This window comes from Pleurodeles waltl, chromosome 2_2 (assembly GCF_031143425.1).
Source record: "Pleurodeles waltl isolate 20211129_DDA chromosome 2_2, aPleWal1.hap1.20221129, whole genome shotgun sequence".
Taxonomy (NCBI): domain Eukaryota; kingdom Metazoa; phylum Chordata; class Amphibia; order Caudata; family Salamandridae; genus Pleurodeles; species Pleurodeles waltl.
The window spans coordinates 1,174,135,641-1,174,154,029 of record NC_090439.1 but is presented as its reverse complement, the minus strand read 5'-3'; the positions used below and the strand labels follow the sequence as shown (position 1 = coordinate 1,174,154,029).

The 18,389-nt window shown below is 48.3% G+C and overlaps 1 protein-coding gene across 3 annotated transcripts in view; it reads left to right on the top strand.

Annotated features, from left to right (window-relative positions):
* The window catches only part of LOC138283045 (collectin-12-like), a 119,240-nt gene that overhangs the window by 80,009 nt on the left and 20,842 nt on the right, over window positions 1-18,389 (top strand). For all 3 annotated transcript variants that reach the window (XM_069221181.1, XM_069221180.1, XM_069221179.1), the window contains one exon: window positions 3,419-3,609. In XM_069221181.1, the coding sequence (XP_069077282.1) occupies window positions 3,419-3,609 (191 nt within the window). The remainder of the gene's footprint in view (window positions 1-3,418; window positions 3,610-18,389) is intronic.

Here is an 18,389-nt window from a genome sequence, read left to right as displayed (position 1 = left end):
GATCAACAGACTCCACGAGATCAGAATACAAAGAGCAGCCCTCAAGTGGATTGTTCCCTACCTCACAAGAAGAACACAGAATATCATCATGCCCCGTACTCCTTCCTAAGAACATCACCTGCAGAGTAACTCAAGGCTCATCACTCAACCCAACACTTTTCAACATATACATGACACCCCTGGCCAACATCTTCAAGAGCCACGGACTCAACATTATTCCCTACGCCGATGGGACTCAACTCATCCTCTTCCTGACAAACGGCCATCAAAGACAGGTTTGAAAGATGCATGAAGGAGGTGGCCATCTGGATGAACAGCAACGGTCTCAAATTCCACACTGACAAGACAGTACTCATCTTCAGGAAAGGCAAGCACACCCTATGGAACAATGAATGGTGGCCACACAAGCTAGGCTCCAACCCCAAACTGTCTGAACACGCCTGCAACCTCAGCATTTTCCTCGGCAGCAAGCTATCCATGAAGAAACAGGTCAGCACTGTCTCCTTGTCTGCTTCCTCACCCTCCAAATGCTCAGGAAGGTATTCTGATGGTTCCAACCCAATACCAGGCAAACTGTCATGCAAGCTCTCGTGAACAGCAGACTCAACTATGGCAACTCCCTCTACCTAGAGTCACTGCCCAACTCATGAGGAAACTCCAGACCATCCAGAACACAGCAGCCAGACTCTTCCTCAACCTCCCCAGACAGACACACACCACCCCTCACGTCTGGAAACTCCATTGGCTACCTGTTGCAAAGAGATGCCAGTTCAACCTGCTCACCCACGCTTACAAGGCACTACACAATGCAGATCTGGCATACGTCAACAGTCGAGTGACTTTCCACCAAATGACCAGAGAACTCCTTTCCAGCTGCCTCTCCCTGGCAGCTACACAGCAGATCTGCTGGGCTAACAGCAGAGGCCGCTCCTTCTCTCTCCTCATGACTAAGACCTGTAACACCCTCACCCTGCACCTGAGAGCCTCACCATCGCTCCAACAGTTCAAGAAGGACCTCAGAACCTGGATGTTTAACCAACAGGAACAGGCAGTGTGATGCGGCAGCACAGCCCCTCAGTGCCTCAAGACCCTCACGGGTGAAGCAGCCGTGCTATACAAATCCTGATTGATTGATTGATTGAAAGGTTGAGACCATCAGAGCCACAGGGATTTAAATGATTGTTTAACTGGATGATATAATAAGTTTTACTCAAGATCAAACAACAGCAAGTTTGCACCTGAACAGGGTGATCTATTAAATGCAGGAGCTGGGGGTTTTTAATCAACACCTCAAAATCGGTGTTAATCATTTCTCAATGTGTAGACGGCTGGAAGGAATTGTGGTCCGCATTGACCAGTCAGACTTTATCCTTGAGATAGAAATGTAGGGATGTTAGCATCCTCAATCCCAGCAATACTTCCAGCATACTCTACTACGCCATCTCCCAGGCAATATTTCCAGGGCTTCTTCATTACAGGGCCCTTCAGATACTGAAGAATCAACATCTTCACAAAAGTCTGTCAAACGTGGATCAGGTGGCCTTGTTAATGGAGGCCAAGACAGAGGTGTCTGTGTCTGGAGCACATGTATGCCTGGAACGGCAGAGCTATTTTTGAGTTTGAACCAAAGATAGTTATAGAGTCCAAAGCCAGCAAATGGGGCTGGGATGCATGATGCGGTCCAATCTCCACCTGAGGCAGATGGTCAGAGACAGAAATAATGGGCATAGTTACAAGACCCTAGCATCACCATGCATCATTTATTTTATGCTAAGGCGGCATTAAAGAGGCCTTTCTACTAAGCCATATTTACAAAGTGGTGCAATGCGTGCATGGCACCACCTTGTAAACTCTTGTGCCACATTATGCCTGAGTCACATATAATGTATGCAAGGGGGCGTTCTGACGCAGGAAGATTTATAACTTTTCATGGCGCAATTTTTTCATCATTTTCAATGCCTGCTCAGAGCAAATGTTAAAATGATGCACCCATTTTAATCAATGGGCCTCCCTGTGGTTTGCTGCACTAGTGTCAAAATGTTTGACGCTAGTGCAGCAAAGAGCCACAATAGTATCAAAAATGTTGATGCTATTGCCCTAACGACCACCATGGTGCAACGGATTGTAAATACGTCACAACCATGGTGTTGTTAGGTGGGGCATACACGATGCAAGAAAAGTGGCGCTTCAGGATCTATGCGCCACTTTCTAGTAAATATGCCCCTAAGTTTCACATCAATTGTTGGCAACTTCTTGCATGATCGTTTGCCCTAAGGACTTTCCAGCCTAATTTAGAGGTCATCAGGCAGTTAACTGTCAGAAATGTGACTGGCATCCCGTCCACCGTATTGCAAAAGCCACTGGATACAATAAACCTTTAATACAGGATATTCGTAATATTTGTGATAGAGAAACCTGTTCATCGAACTCTAAATCAAGCCCTCTTTTTATCAGAAAGTGAACTGCCACATATATTATAGGATGGACAATATCTCTGCATCATGTTAAATCAACAGACTGGGAAGAACACATCCCTGAAGATTAGTGCAAATAGGATTTCTGGCAATTTTGACTACACCATCAAATTTCGGGGGTAGTGGAGTATATTCTGTGGTAATGGTAGTGGAATTACAGATATCTCTACAACAGCAGCAATTGGATTCTGCATCCCCAAGTGTTTGCATCTCTCAATCAGAGATGGGGTCCCTGCAGCGATGATCTTTTTGTGTCCAGACTGAACACAGAGGTGAAGGCTTTCTTCAGCTGAAGGCCGGACCCAGTGGTACCGGAAACAGACGCATTACTCAAGACTGAAAGGGGACCTTAATTATGCATTTCCCTTATTCATTATGATTCCGAGAGCAAAGAGTCAAGTGATGAGGCAGGAGCTGCAGCTCATATTAGTGACTTCTATCTGGGGAACCCAATACTGGTTTCCAGTTCTTGTGGTGTGTACATGTCTCTAATCCACCTAAACCTAGGTATTCTGTACTATGGGATGTACATTAAGTGATACAGTTCCTTGAAGAATGGTTGGACAACCTTCATCTGACTGTGAAAATGACCATGCGTTTGTGTTATTTGTCTTGCAGACGGGCATCGAATGTTCGTGCCCTAGACCTAAAAGTGCATCTCCATTGCATTTCCATGAAGCAGCCACTATTGCATTATATATTGCAGTCTCAGGCACAGCTTTGTTTGGGGTGCCCAGCCCCAATCGGGAATCTGAGGCTTACCACATCTGTTGCTTTGTAGCTGGGTTTGTTCTATATATATTTAACAAAATATTCACATCACAGCAGACTCCTGTATTGACTTGAATTGGTAATGAGTCACAGAACATCAGTATGATGACAAAATGATGTATGTCAGGCAGTTGTAAGAGAAGTAATGATTATTTCACATTTTCTGCTTCTAGGGCGCTTTTCATCACAGGACATCCCAGTGCCTCCTCACTTAGAGCCCTGCCCCATGGACTGGCTCCACAGTAGAAACAAATGTTATTACTTCTCAACGATGTATAAAGAGGAAGGGGATTGGGACGAGAGCCAGAAATTCTGCTCCTCACACAATGGGTCCCTCGCTCTGTTCGACAACGAGGAGCAACTGGTAAGGACATGAAACAAACAGGCAGTACATATAGGACCATATAGGACCACTTACCCATCAGTCAAAACTGTGACCCTGTTGTGAGAAAGAGGGTGGTTGTGAGATTACACCAAGTAATATTGTGACTATTCACTATCAGATCCAGTTAGGGTTCTTAAAATTAAAACCTCACTTCAGAGTTATAAGTTTTCGCAAGAGTTTTGTAGATCACTGCTGTTTCCTCAAAACTATTTTAAATCTCTTTTTCACTCTTAGTGATAAACTATGAGCCTCAAACCTGAGGGTCTGGCCCAAAGTCAGTGCTTCACCCCCTCGGAAATAGAGCATGGGTTGAATCCAGGGGCTGGGTTTCTTCCAGGTCAAACTTTTATCTTTGCACTTACAAAACATTTCTGATTCTTATTCACTGACGGGTTTGTCCGAGGAGTTCTGTGCAGCTTGAATCTGATGTTAGATTTAATGTTTGGGGCCAGGCAAAGTCCAGCGGTCTTGTGTGGAGCCTTGGTTCTTGAAGAGCATTCAAGGCTAAAACCATTAGCTTTTGCTTTAGACTCAAAACTTGCAGAGCTGTGGGGAGAAAGAGAACACTCTAGCACCAGCCAATGCTCCAGGAGTTGGGAGCACCTCTTGGGAGTTAGGACTCAATCTCACAGACTACACCAACGGCACCCAGGGCAAATTCAGGTGCAATTGGGCACCGTGCAGGTGCATGGCCTCTATAGCTTTTGTGTCCCTGGAGCTTAACAGGAGGCCTTCCAACTTGCCCTTGGGGTCCACTCACTGGTCTTTGACTCAAGTGGGAGCAGGTCCAGCCCTTGGGTTTTCTCGACACAGGATCAACTGCAAGAGCAGCCCTTCTCTTTTTGAAGTCCTGTCTTGGTTTAGCAGTCTTTTTTGGTGAAGCCTTTCTTTCTGAAGTCCAGGGATTCTGATGATGCTGTTCTTCTGATCTCTCCGAGTCCAGTGGAGTTCTGAGGCTGGTAGCCAGAGGTGCCACTTTAATGCCAGTGTTGAGTTTGTGGGTGGGGAGGACTCACTAACAAATGGGTACTAAATTAATGGGAAGTTTTAACGGAGTATATTGGCGCTTCCTGACCCAAATTAACTTCTGTAATACTTCAGACGGTGCACTGAACAGGGTGAACACCCCCAAAAAAAACTGTGGTCAGCATCAAGTTGCTGATTTGTACAATTTATACATTCAGGCACACATCCAACTCATATTCATTATCAGTCCTTTATATTTCATAAAGTATGACCAGTATTTATTATATAATGTTCATTCCTTCATGGTAAGTCTTTCAATGTTGTTCTAATTATTACTTATCAATATCCAGAAGTCAGGCCGGGTTGTTCCGGCGCGGTGATGCATTGATCCGGTGGGCTGTGCGTCGAAGTTCCAGTTGCAGTGCTGGCGCTGCGTCGATCTCCACTCAGTGAGCTGGGCTGTGTCGTTCCGGTTCAGTGATGCAGTGATTTTCTCACAGCTGGGCAGGCTGTGCGTCGATTTTCGCCGCACAAGGAATTTCTTTGCAGAGATGAAGGCCCTCATTCCAACCCTGGCGGTCTATGACCGCCAGGGCGGAGGGCAGCGGAAGCACCGCCAACAGGCTGGCGGTGCTTCCCGGGCTATTCTGACCGCGGCGGTAAAGCCGCGGTCAGAAAAGGGGAACTGGCGGTTTCCCGCCGGTTTTCCCCTGGCCCAGGGAATCCTCCATGGCGGCGCTGATGGGGATTCTGACCCCCTTCCTGCCAGCCTGTTTCTGGCGGTTTTCACCGCCAGAACCAGGCTGGCGGGAACGGGTGTCGTGGGGCCCCTGGGGGCCCCTGCACTGCAGTGCAGGGGCCCCCTAACAGGGCCCCACAAAGATTTTCACTGTCTGCTTAGCAGACAGTGAAAATCGTGACGGGTGCCACTGCACCCGTCGCACCCCTGCAACTCCACCGGCTCCATTCGGAGCCGGCTTCCTCGTTGCAGGGGCTTTCCCGCTGGGCCGGCGGGCGGCCTTTTGGCGCTGGCCCCCTGCCGTATTCTGAATTAGCCCCGAAGTCTTTTTGGCCCTGAGACTTCAGGAACAGGAGGCAAGCTCAATCCAGGCTCTTGCAGAGCACTTCTCAGCAGGGCCAGAGGCCAGCAAGGCAGCAGAGCAAAAGCAAGGCAGCAGTCCTTTACAGAAAAGCAGTCAGATGAGTCCTTTGGGCAGCCAGGCAGCTTCTCTTGGCAGGTTGCAGGTTCTGGTGCAGAATGGCTTCCCAAGAAGTGTCTGACTTGGTAGGGTCAGGGACCCAGTTTATATACCCAAATGTGCCTTTGAAGTGGGAGATACTTCAAAGAGTGGCTTAGAAGTGCACAAGGTCCCCTTTCAGTACAAATCCTGTCTGCCAGGGTCCCAGGAGGGGGTTTGGCGGTCCTTTGTGTGACTGCAGGCCACTGTCCTTTGACATGTAAGTGTCAGGCTCTCCACCCTCCCAGCCCAGGAAGACCCATTCAGTATGCAAATGTGTGCAGGTGTGGCTGAGCATCCTGTGTTTGAGGTTGTTGGGGTGAAATGCACAAGGGAGCTGTCAACCAGCCCAGCCCAGACGTGGATTGGAGACAGGCTGTAAGGCACAGAAAGATTTTAAGTGCAGAGAAATGCTCACTTTCTAAAAGTGGCATTTCTAAAATAGTGATATTAAATCCAACCTCACCAGTCAGCAGGATTTTGTATTACCATTCTGTCCATACTAAATATGACTTTGTACGAGGATGGCTGGGACAGAAACACCAGACTGCGCGGGTTGTCCTTGGTTTAGTAGATTTGATTTATTGGATTGATAGGTAATATACAGGCAACAGCCTCAGATGATTGTTCTGTTCTGGTGGGTGGTGGTGACATCTCCTTCAGGCACGTACCTCGCATCCTCTTCTTCTTCTCGTTCTCCCAGGACCTCGCGGGAAGCGTGCGGGAAAAGAAGAACATAGAACCAGTAAGTGTGGGGTTGCGGTTTTACTCTCTTTGTATTTTCCCTCTCTCCTTCTTGCCTCTATAACCTTTCTCCTGTCATTTCTCCTTTGTTTACTTAATTTCTTCTGGTTTTCTCTTAGACCTGTTCTATTTCTCTCCTTGCTCTCTTTCTTTCTTTTCCTCTGAGTCGAATACTCTAGATTTCCTTTCTTTCCTGTTTTCCCCTTTTCGATTCCTTGCCTTTATCTTTTATGCATACTCATTTACGACTCTCTTCGCTGTCTTTTATCGCTCTTCTGCTTGTTTCGCTTCTTCCCAGTGTTTCCTGTCTTGGCCCCTTTTCTCCCCTTTCCTGCAGTGCTCCTCGTGCCGTGTCCCCCTTTGTTTTTCCTTTCTTCGTAGTGCTCCCCGTGCCGTGTCCCCCTTTGTTTTCCTTTCTTCGTAGTGCTCCCCATGCTGTGTTCCCCTTTTCTTTTCCTTCCTTGCCCTTTTCCCGCACCTCCCGTCTCCCCCCGCTTCCCCTTGTACCGCTCCCCGTACCTGGAAAGGCCACGCTTCTCCTGAAGCATGGCGGCTCTTTCGTTCCGCTTCCCGGGGTCAGCAGCCGTCCTCAGGGGTTTCCGTTGATTCCGATTCGGGCGGCGCTCCGCTCCTCACGGAGCGGCTGCTTCTGTTCTGGTCTCTGCAGTTTCTGCAATCGTCTGTTCCTCCAAGTTCACGAGCTCCGATGCCTCCCAGCTCCTATTCCCGTCGTGCTCACCCGAAGACAGATGAAGCCGATTTTTAAATCCCGTTAGGTACCGCGGCCTCGTAATACAACCAATGCTAGCACTGTCATCCAGGGTCACTACCGGTGCAACAAAGGCAGAGTCAGCACAAGTCCGGGCAGAGTGTGGGTCGGATTGAGGAGACCCATCACAAACACTCCCCCTAGAGAGCGTCTGCCGATGACGCTCTGGCATGGGATGACTGGAGAGAGAGTCCGCATTGACCATGGCCCGGCCGGGAGAATGGAACACCTGAAAAGAAAAAGGTTGCAGAGAAAGAAACCATCGCAGGATTCTAGGGTTGGTGTACTTATGTCGAGCGAGCCAGGTGAGAGGAGCGTGCTCAGTTACGAGGGTAAAGGAGCGACCACTGAGGTAATAACGAAGGGATTCAATGGCCCACTTAATGGCCAGACACTCTTTCTCAATAGTTGGATAGTGGAGTTCCTGGGGAAGTTGTTTTCTACTTATGTAGAAGATGGGACGGGTAGTACCATCAGGTTGTGGTTGGGACAACACAGCCCCCAGCCCCACTCCAGAAGCAACAGTCTGTAAATAGAAGGGGACATTGAAATCAGGACAACATAAAACGGGGTCAGTGGATAGAGCATTCTTGAGTTGGAGAAAGCTTTGCATACAGGTCTCGGACAGGGCTTTAAAGGTTTTCGGGGATGTATTTTTCAGTAGGTTAGTAAGGGGCTCTGCAATGGTAGAAAAACCGGGTATAAACTGTCTATAGTACCCGACGAGTCCTAGAAAGGCACGCATGTCTTTTTTTGATGACGGGATAGGGATCTGTTGGATTGCCTCCACTTTCTCTACTTGTGGACGGACCTGCCCCTGTCCTAAGATGTATCCCAGATATCGGATAGACGTATATCCCAGTTTACATTTTCCGGGATTGGCGGTCGGGTGTGCTTCTCGTAATGCCTGTAAGACCGCTGATAGGTGTTGGAGATGGTCTGACCATGTGTCACTAAATATCACGATGTCGTCTAAGTATGCGGCCGCATATCTGTAATGGGGTCGTAAGACCATGTCCATTAATCTTTGGAAGGTGGAGGGGGCTCCATGTAATCCAAAGGGTAATACTGTAAATTGATATAACCCGGAAGGTGCTGCAAATGCAGTTTTCTCTCGGTATGTTTTGGTTAGAGGAATCTGCCAATACCCTTTGGTTAGATCTAGGGTGAACATATACTTGGCGTGACCTATTTTTTCTAATAATTCGTCTAGGTGAGGCATGGGATATGCGTCAAAATAAGTAAGCTCATTGACTCTTCGGTAGTCTACACAAAATCTGGTAGTCCCATCTGGCTTAGGCACCAATACCAGCGGAGAGCACCAAGGACTATGGGACGGTTCAATAATACCTGTCCGTAGCATGTTTTGGACTTCTTGTTCCATTACCGCTTTCTTGGCCTCGGGGATTCGGTAGGGTCTTTGCCTTGCTATCTCTTCACTCTTGGTGCAGATACTGTGCTCAGTTAAGGAAGTGTGGCCAGGTTGTTGGGAGAAAACATCGGTATTGGATTGAACGACTTGGGCGAGGGACTCTTTATAGGAGTCCAATAAGTCGGTATTGATCTGTGGTTTGGCTACCTCTGGGTTTTGGGTGGGATAGAAGGAGGGGTATGGTATGTCGTCACTATGGTCGGTTGTGATATATTGGACGCTCTGTGGGTCTTCTGTCTCCTGCCACTTTTTTAACAGGTTGATATGATAAATTTGGTCCCGATGCGGTCTGTGGGGGAGAGCCAATCTATATGTTGTGGGGTTGATTCGTTCAATTACTTCATAAGGCCCTTGCCATCGGGCCAATAATTTATTTTCGCTACTGGGGAGGAGGATCAGCGACTTGTCCCCGACATTAAGGGTACAAAGGACTCTTCTAGTATCGTGATGTTTCTTCTGTCTTTCCTGAGCTTCTCGGAGATTGTCATGTGCCCTATCCCAAACTGACTGTAAGTTTTCTCTTAATTCTTTAGTGTAAGTCAATAGGTCTTTTGTTTCTTAATCTGTCTCTTCCCACTGTTCTACTAACATATCTAGGAGAGTGCGAGGGGTTCGGCCAAATAATAGTTCATAGGGGCTATGTCCCAGGGAGGATTGAGTGTGGGTACGTATTGCGTATAGTACAAGTGGTATATTTTTTCCCAATCCTTTCCGTCCTCTGCAATACTTTTTCTAAGCAGCGATTTAATAGTCCGATTATAGCGTTCCACTAGACCGTCGGTTTCGGGGTGGTAAACGGAAGTCCTAATTTGTTTTATTCCCAATAATTTACAGACCTCTCCCATGAGTCGGGACATGAATGGGGAACCTTGATCAGTCAAAATCTCTTTTGGGAACCCCACACGTGAAAAGAACTCAATCATGGCCTGAGCAATGACCTTGGTGTGGGTACTCGGGAGGGGCATTGCCTCAGGGTATCGGGTGGCATAATCAACTAGTACTAGGATATATTGCCTCCCTCGAGTGGATGGAAGGAGGGGACCAATAATGTCCATTCCTACCCGAGAGAAAGGTGTCTCTATGATAGGGAGGGGTTGTAATGGGGCTGGGGGTTGGGTGACGGGATTATAGAGCTGGCATTTTTGACAACTTTGGCAGAACCTACGTATCTCCCCATATATTCCTGGCCAGTAAAATCATTTAAGGACCGCCTCCTCAGTCTTATCCCTTCCGAGATGCCCTTCCCCGGCTCCCCCATGTGCTACATGTAACACCTGTAAACGATGGCTGTTAGGGACTACTAATTGTCGCTGTTGGTTATTACCCGTCTGGGGTCTCCTATACAACAGATCATTATGAATGAGGAAGGAGGGTCCTGCTCCGGTACTCTCATTGCTAAGGGCTTTTTCCCACGCATGTTTCAGTGTGGGATCCTCTCTCTGATTTCGTCTAAAGTCACTCGCTATGGTATATACCTTTCTTGTGACATCTGGTTTATCACTGTTCCCACAGGTCTCCTCACAGTATAACCGTCTCCGATTCCTTTTCTGTCTTCTACTTAAGTGGGGTTTTAGAGGACGAGTTTCAGTTATCTCTGTATCGCAAGGTATTTCTTCCCACCACTTTCTCATGAGGTGTTCCTCCCCAGCTTTACTTAACAACTGTGTAAAAGCTGGATAATCAGTCCCAATGAAAATGTTTTTTTCGAGATGTGGCAACATCCCGACCCTGAGAGGTTCCTCCTCACCCCTCCACTGGAATTTGATCATAGCGACAGGATAATAGGATTGCTCTCCATGGACACAGGCAATTAACACATGGGACTGGGGTATGGTTTGTTTTGGGCTCACCAGCTCTTGTCTTATTACGCTCTGACTGCAGCCTGAGTCCACCATAGCTACCTTCTCCTGCCCGTTCAAAAGAATGGGTAGAGTATATGTGAGTTTGGTCGCCCCGGCCCAGAATACCCTTCCTTTAGTAACCCCGATTTCCATGGGCTCCTCTATATCTTTTTTTTATGGACAGAATCGTGCGATGTGCCCCCACTCTGAGCAGTTATAACATTGAGGACCATTTGTGGGATATGAGGTTGGATTTGAATGGGGCATACGTGCTCGTTCCGGTTCGTGGGAAGTCGGGCGCGAGAAAGTAGTCCTTTTCCCACTCCTGTGCGTATGGCTGCTGGTGTCGGGTTCCTAGTGGGGTTGGCCCTGAAATCTGGGCTTCTATGAAAAGCACATGCCAATTCAATGGCCATTTCTTTGTTTAACCCGGGATGTTGGCGAACCCAATTCCTTGTGGAGGACGGTAGGGCATCCAGGAATTGTTCCAGTACTACGACATCGAACATCTCTTCCCTGGTTTTTTCTGTGGGTCGCAGCCATCGTCCCGCTGCATGTTGGACCCGGTAATATAAAGTACGAGGGCTTTCCTGTACTGTCCATTTCATATGTCTGAATTTATGTTGGTAACTTTCGCTATCTAGGTCCACTCTTTCCAGTATGGTCTTTTTAATGTCCGTATACGGAAGGGTGCCCGTAGGATTTATTGCCTGATATGTAGCCTGTAATTGTCCGGTCAACAGAGGAGCAATATACTGACCCCATTTATCTTCGGGCCTATTAGATGATCTGGCCACCCGCTCAAAATTCAGGAAGAAGGAGTCGGGATCCTCCTGTTCTTGATATTTTTGGAGTACGCTGCTGGGTACATTGGGATGTACCTTCGTGTGGGCAATGGTTTCTGTTAACTTACTTAGGGCTGTTTCGTAGACGAGTTGATTGTTGGCCATAATTGTGGCCTGACTCTTAAGTGCGGTTTGCAATGCATCTCTCTCCTCTTTGGCCTCCTTCATTTGTTGCTCCCACATCAACTGGAGATGTTGTTGCCCCTCAGCTAGTTGTGCGATAACATCGGCCATAGTCGGTTTTTCCTCCATGATCCCACTTCTGACACCACTTGTACGAGGATGGCTGGGACAGAAACACCAGACTGCGTGGGTTGTCCTTGGTTTAGTAGATTTGATTTATTGGATTGATAGGTAATATACAGGCAACAGCCACAGATGATGGTGGTGGTGACTTCTCCTTCAGGCGTGTACCTCGCGTCCTCTTCTTCTTCTCGTTCTCCCGGGACCTCGCGGGAAGCGTGCGGGAAAGGAAGAACATAGAACCGGTAAGTGTGGGTTGTGGTTTTACTCTCTTTGTATTTTACCTCTCTCTCTTCTTCTTGCCTCTATTTACCTTTCTCCTGTCTTTTCTCCTTTGTTTACTTAATTTCTTCTGGTTTTCTCTTAGACCTGTTGTATTTCTCTCCTTGCTCTCTTTCTTTCTTTTCCTCTGAGTCGAATACTCTAGATTTCCTTTCTTTCCTGTTTTCCCCTTTTCGATTCCTTGCCTTTATCTTTTATGCATACTCATTTACGACTCTCTTCGCTGTCTTTTATCGCTCTTCTGTTTGTTTTGCTTCTTCCCAGTGTTTCCTGACGTGGCCCCTTTTCTCCCCTTTCCTGCAGTGCTCCTCGTGCCGTGTCCCCCTTTGTTTTTCCTTTCTTCGTAGTGCTCCCCGTGCTGTGTCCCCCTTTGTTTTCCTTTCTTCGTAGTGCTCCCCGTGCCGTGTTCCCCTTTTCTTTTCCTTCCTTGCCCTTTTCCCGCACCTCCCGTCTACCCCCGCTTCCCCTTGTACCGCTCCCCATACCTGGAAAGGCCACGCTTCTCCTGAAGCGTGGCGGCTCTTTCGTTCAGCTTCCTGGGGTCAGCAGCCGTCCTCAGGGGTTTCCGTTGATTCTGATTTGGGCGGCGCTCCGCTCCTCCACAGAGCGGCTGCTTCTGTTCTGGTCTCGGCGGTTTCTGCAATCGTCTGTTCCTCCAAGTTCACGAGCTCCGATGCCTCCCAGCTCCTATTCCCGTCGTGCTCACCCGAAGACAGAGGAAGCCGATTTTTAAATCCCGTTAGGTACCGCGGCCTCGTAATACGACCAATGCTAGCACTGTCATCCAGGGTCACTTCCGGTGCAACAAAGGCAGAGTCAGCACAAACACAAGTCCGGGCAGAGTGTAGGTCGGATCGAGGAGACCCATCACAGACCTATTTACCCCTTTCTAATCAGAATCGTCCACTCAAACAGTTAATGAGGGGAGCCCTAATGTTAGCCTATGAAAGGAGCAGGCCTCACAACAGTGGAAAACTAATTAAGGAGTTTTCCACTACCAGGACATATAAAACTCACAGATATATATCCTGCCTTTTACCTACATAGCACTCTGCCCTGTGGATTACCTAGTGTAGGAAAGTACCATCTTTCTTGGCATGTTACCCCCAATTTTACATGTATGTCAGTTTGTTTTTGCCTGTCTCACCGGGACCCTGCTAGCCAGGACCCCAGTGCTCATAGTTTGTGGCCTGAATGTGTATACCTGTGTAGTGCGTAACTGTGTCACTGAGGCTCTGCTAATCAGAACCTCAGTGCTCATGCTCTCTCTGCCTTTAAATTTATTACTATAGGCTAGTGACCACTTTTACCAATTTCAATTGGCACACTGGAACACCCTTATAATACCCTAGTATATGGTACCTAGGTTCCCAGGGTATTGGGGTTCCAGGAGATCTATATGGGCTGCAGCATTTCTTTTGCCACCCATAGGGACCTCAGACAAACCTTTACACAGAACTGCCATTGCAGCCTGAGTGAAATAACGCACACGTTATTTCACAGCCATTTTCACTCCACTTAAGTAACTTATAAGTGACCTATATATCTAACCTTCACTTGATGAAGGTTAGGTGCACAGTTACTAAGTGTGAGGGCACCCTTGCACTAGCAAAAGTGCCCCCACATAGTTCAGGGCCATTTCCCCAGACTTTGTGAATACCGAGACACCATTACATGCGTGCACTACATATAGGTCAATACCTATATGTAGCTTCACAATGGTAACTCCGAATATGGCCATGTAACATGTCTACAATCATGGAATTGTTCCCCTGTTCCAAATCTGGTATTGTTGAGCCAATCCCATGCATCCTGGGGGCTCCACTATGGACCCCCAGTACTGCCAAGTCAGCTCTCTGGGGTTTTCTCTGCAGCTACAGCTGCTGCCAACCGACAGACAGGGTTCTGCCCTCCTGGGGTCTGGGCAGCCCAGTCCCAGGAAGGCAGAACAAAGAATTTCCTCTTAGAGGTGGTGTTACACCCTCTCCCTTTTGGAAATAGGTGTTAAAGGCTGGGAAGGGGTAGGCTCTCCGGCCTCTGGAAATGCTTTGAAGGGCACAGATGGTGTCCTCCTTGCATAAGGTAGTCTACACCGGGTTAGGGACCCCCAGTCCTTGCTCTGGTGCGAAATTGGACAAAGAAAAGGGAAGTGATCTCTCCCCTGTCCATCACTACCACAGGGGTTGTGCCCAGAGCTCCTCCAATGTGTCCCAGACCTCTGCCATCTTGTTTTCAGAGGTGTGAGGGCACTCTGGAGGCATCTTAGTGGCCAGTGCCAGCAGGTGACATCAGAGACCCCTCTTGATAGGTGCATACCTGACAAGGTGGCCAATCCTCCTCTGAGGGCTATTCAGGGTCTCTCCAGTAGGCTTTTCATCAGATTACAACTTGCAAGAATTCATCAGGGTTCCTCTGCACTTATCTCTTCGACTTCTGCCAAGGATCGACCGCTGACTGCTCCAGGACGCCTGCAAAACTGCAACAAAGTAGCCAGAAGACTACCAGCGACATTGTAGAACCTAATCCTGCTGGCTTTCTCGACTGTTTACTGGTGGTGCATGCTCTGGGGGCTGCCTGCCTTCACCCTGCACTGGAAGCCACGAAGAAATCTCCTGTGGGTCGACGGAATCTTCCCCCTGCTCCAGCAGGCACCAAACTTCAGCTTCACCGGTACTCTGGGTCCCCTCTCATCCTGAAGAGCCTGGCCCCTGGAACACAGGTGGTGGACCCAAGTGACCCAGACTGTCCAGTGGTCCAACTGTCCGAATTTGAAGGAGATAAGGCCTTGCCTCTCCTCCCAAGACAGTAATCCTGTGCACAGAGTGAACTGCAGCTGCTAAGGCTTCTGTGCACATTTCCAAGAAATCCTGCATGCACAGCTGAGCCTAGGTCCGCAGCACTCCGTCCTGTGATGCTCAGCTCTCTGAGTTGAACTCCAGTGTCATGGGACCCGTCTTTGCAGTTTTGAGACAACCACTGTGTTCAAACTTCTTGAACCTGTGTTCAAGGACTTCTGCGGGTGCTTTGTGCCTGTGCGTGGGCTCTCTACATTGCTGAGGGCCCCCTCTGTCGCCTCTCCCAAGTGGTGACATCCTGGTCCTTCCTGGGCCCGGTCAGCACCCTTTTTCTCCAACCATGACTCTTGCATCTACCAAGGCTTGTTTGCAGTATTTTTCCAAGGAAACAACTCTGCATCCTCTAGCACGCTGTGGGACATCTTCTGCATGAAAAAGAACTTCCTACCTCCTTCTGTTGTTGCAAATCTTGCAGCTTCTTCCAACCAGAGGCAGACATTTTGCACCTTCATCCGGGGTTTAGTGGGCTCTTGCCCCCCCGGACACTTTAGTGACTCTTGGACGTAGTCCCCTTCCTTTGCAGGTCTTCAGGTCCAGAAATCCATCTTCAGTGCTTTGCAATCTGTTGCGGTCCTTGCAAAATCCTTTATTACGACTTTAGTGTGTTTCTGGGGAAATAGTAGTACTTTACTCCTACTTTCCAGGGTCGTGGGGTGGGGTATTCTTTACACCCTTAGTGTTTTCTTACACTCCCAGCGACCCTCTACACACTTCACTAGGCCTGGGGTCCCTAAGTAGTTCGAATTCAACTTTCTTAGTATATGGTTTGTGTTGCCCCTAGGCCTATTGCATCCTATTGTATTCTATAGTGTTTGCACTACTTTCTGACTATTTTACTTACTTGATTTGGTTAGTTGTGTATATTTTATGTATGTTACTTACCTCCTAAGGCAGTATATCCTCTGAGATATTTTTGGCACATTGTCACTTAAATAAAGTACCTTTATTTTTAGTAACACTGAGTATTGTCTTTCTTATGATATAGTACCTATGTGATATAAGTGGTATTGCATGAGCTTTGCATGTTTCCTAGTTCAGCCTTGGCTGCTCTGCAATAGCTACCTCTATCAGCCTAAGCTACTAGAACACTACTACACTCTACTAATAAGGGATAACTGGACCTGGCATAAGTAGTAAGTACCATTGGTACCCACTACAAGCCAGGCCAGCCTCCTACACCCAGGGCCTACCTGAGGGATGATTTATATGTAGAAAAAGGGGAGTTTAAGGCTTGGTAAGTACTTTTAAATGCCAAGTCAAAGTGGCAGTGAGACTGCACACACGGGCCTTGCAATGGCAGGCCTGACACATGAGTAAAGGACTACTTATGTGGGTGGCACAACCAGTGCTGCAGGCCTACTAGTAGCATTCAATGTTAGGGACCCAGGCACATGTAGTGCACTTTACCAGGGACTTACAAGTAGAGCAAACATGCCATTTGGGTGTGAAATGGGGTCTTTGGTTGACAGTCAGGTTACCCCCTGTTCAAGCAAGGACTCTCACTCTAGTCAGGGTAAAGATAATCACCCTCAGCTAATCCCTGCTTACCCCCTTGGTAGCTTGGCAGAGCTGTAGGCTTAACTTCAGAGTGCTAGGTGTAAAGTAGTTGTACCAATACACACAGTAACTTAATGAAAACACTACAAAATGACACAACACCAGTTTAGAAAAATAGGAAATATTTATCTAAACAAAACAAGACCAAAACGACAGACATCCGACATACACAAGTCAAGTTATGAATTTTTAAAGATTAAACTAAAAAATAACGCTTAGAAACACAAAATGCTTTGATGAGGTGTTAACACAGCATCGTGACGAAGTGGTTCCCAACAAGCCGACACCAGCGGCGCTGGACACGGAATCGCGTAGACCCCCAAGTACAGTACCTTTGGTGAAGATTGAAAACAAGCCGATGCGCGAAGTCAGGGATCGCAGCGTCTGTGCGAAACGTTGAATCCACGCACTTTCAGTGGCATCGGTCACGGCGTGGTGCAGTGACTTCCACGGAGTCACGGACTTCAGCAGGGCTGCACAGGCGTCGGATCTGCGAAGGTCGTCTCGTTCCAGCAAAGATCACTGAGTCGGTTGCAGGCAGCGTCACCGGATTCAGAAGCGGCTTCGGTCCGAAGTCGTCCGAAGTCGATTTCCTTGGATTTCCACCAGCCTTCCTTTCAAGGGCCCAGGGACTGGATAGGGCACCACTTGTCAGTGTAGGAGTCTCTCCAGAGACTCCAGGTGCTGGCAGGGAGACGTCTTTGCTGTCCCTGAGACTTCAAACAACAGGAGGCAAGCTCTAAATCAAGCCCTTGGAGATTTCTTCACAAGATGGAAGGCACACAAAGTCCAGTCTTTGCCCTCTTACTCTGGCAGAAGCAGCAACTGCAGGATAGCTCCACAAAGCACAGTCACAGGAAGGGCAGCAATTCTCCTCAGCTCTTCAGCTGTTCTCCAGGCAGAGGTTCCTCTTGTTTCCAGAAGTGTTCTAAAGTCTGTGGTTTTGGGTGCCCTTCTTATACCCAATTTCTCATTTGAAGTAGGCCTACTTCAAAGTAAAGTCTCTTTTGAATGTGAAATCCTGTCTTGCCCAGGCAAGGCCCCAGACACTCACCAGGGGGTCGGAGACTGCATTGTGTGAGGACAGGCACAGCCCTTTCAGGTGTAAGTGACCACTCCTCCCCTCCCTCCTAGCACAGATGGCTCATCAGGAAATGAAGACTACACCACAGCTCCTTTTGTGTCACTGTCTAGTGTAAGGCGCAACCAGCCCAACTGCCAAACTGACCCAGACAGGGAATCAACAAACAGGCAGAGTCACAGAAATGGTATAAGCAAGAAAATGCTCACTTTCCAAAAGTGGCATTTTCAAACACACAATCTTAAAATCAACTGTACTAAAAGATGTATTTTTAAATTGTGAGCTCAGAGACCCCAAACTCCACATGTCCATCCGCTCCCAAAGGGAAACTACACTTTAATCAGATTTAAAGGTAGCCCCCATGTTAACCTATGAGAGGGACAGGCCTTGCAACAGTGAAAAACGAATTTAGCAATATTTCACTGTCAGGACACATAAAACACATTACTATGGGGGTCATTACAACCCTGGCGGACGGTGTTAAAGCGGTGGTAGGACCGCCAACAGGCTGGCGGCCTTTTTTTTTTTTAGTATTATGATGGTCATCTGCCGCTTCCCCGTTCCGCCCGCCAGGGCGGAGATGACCGCTGGGCTAGAGACCTTGGTCTCCAGCCCGGCGGCCGTGACAATACCGCCGTGGATTACCAGCGGTAGGAACCGCCATGAAATCCATGGCGGTAAGCACTATCAGTGCCAGGGAATTCCTTCCCTGGCACTGATAGGGGTCTCCCCCACCCACCACCCCCACCCCGACTCACTCCCAAACACCCCCCACCACCCCTGCCACCCCCCAAAGGTGGCAGGGCCCCCCTCCCCACCCGGACCCCCAACATAACATTACTGACACACACCCGACACGCACGCAGGCACCACCAACACACATACACGCACACACACCGACATACA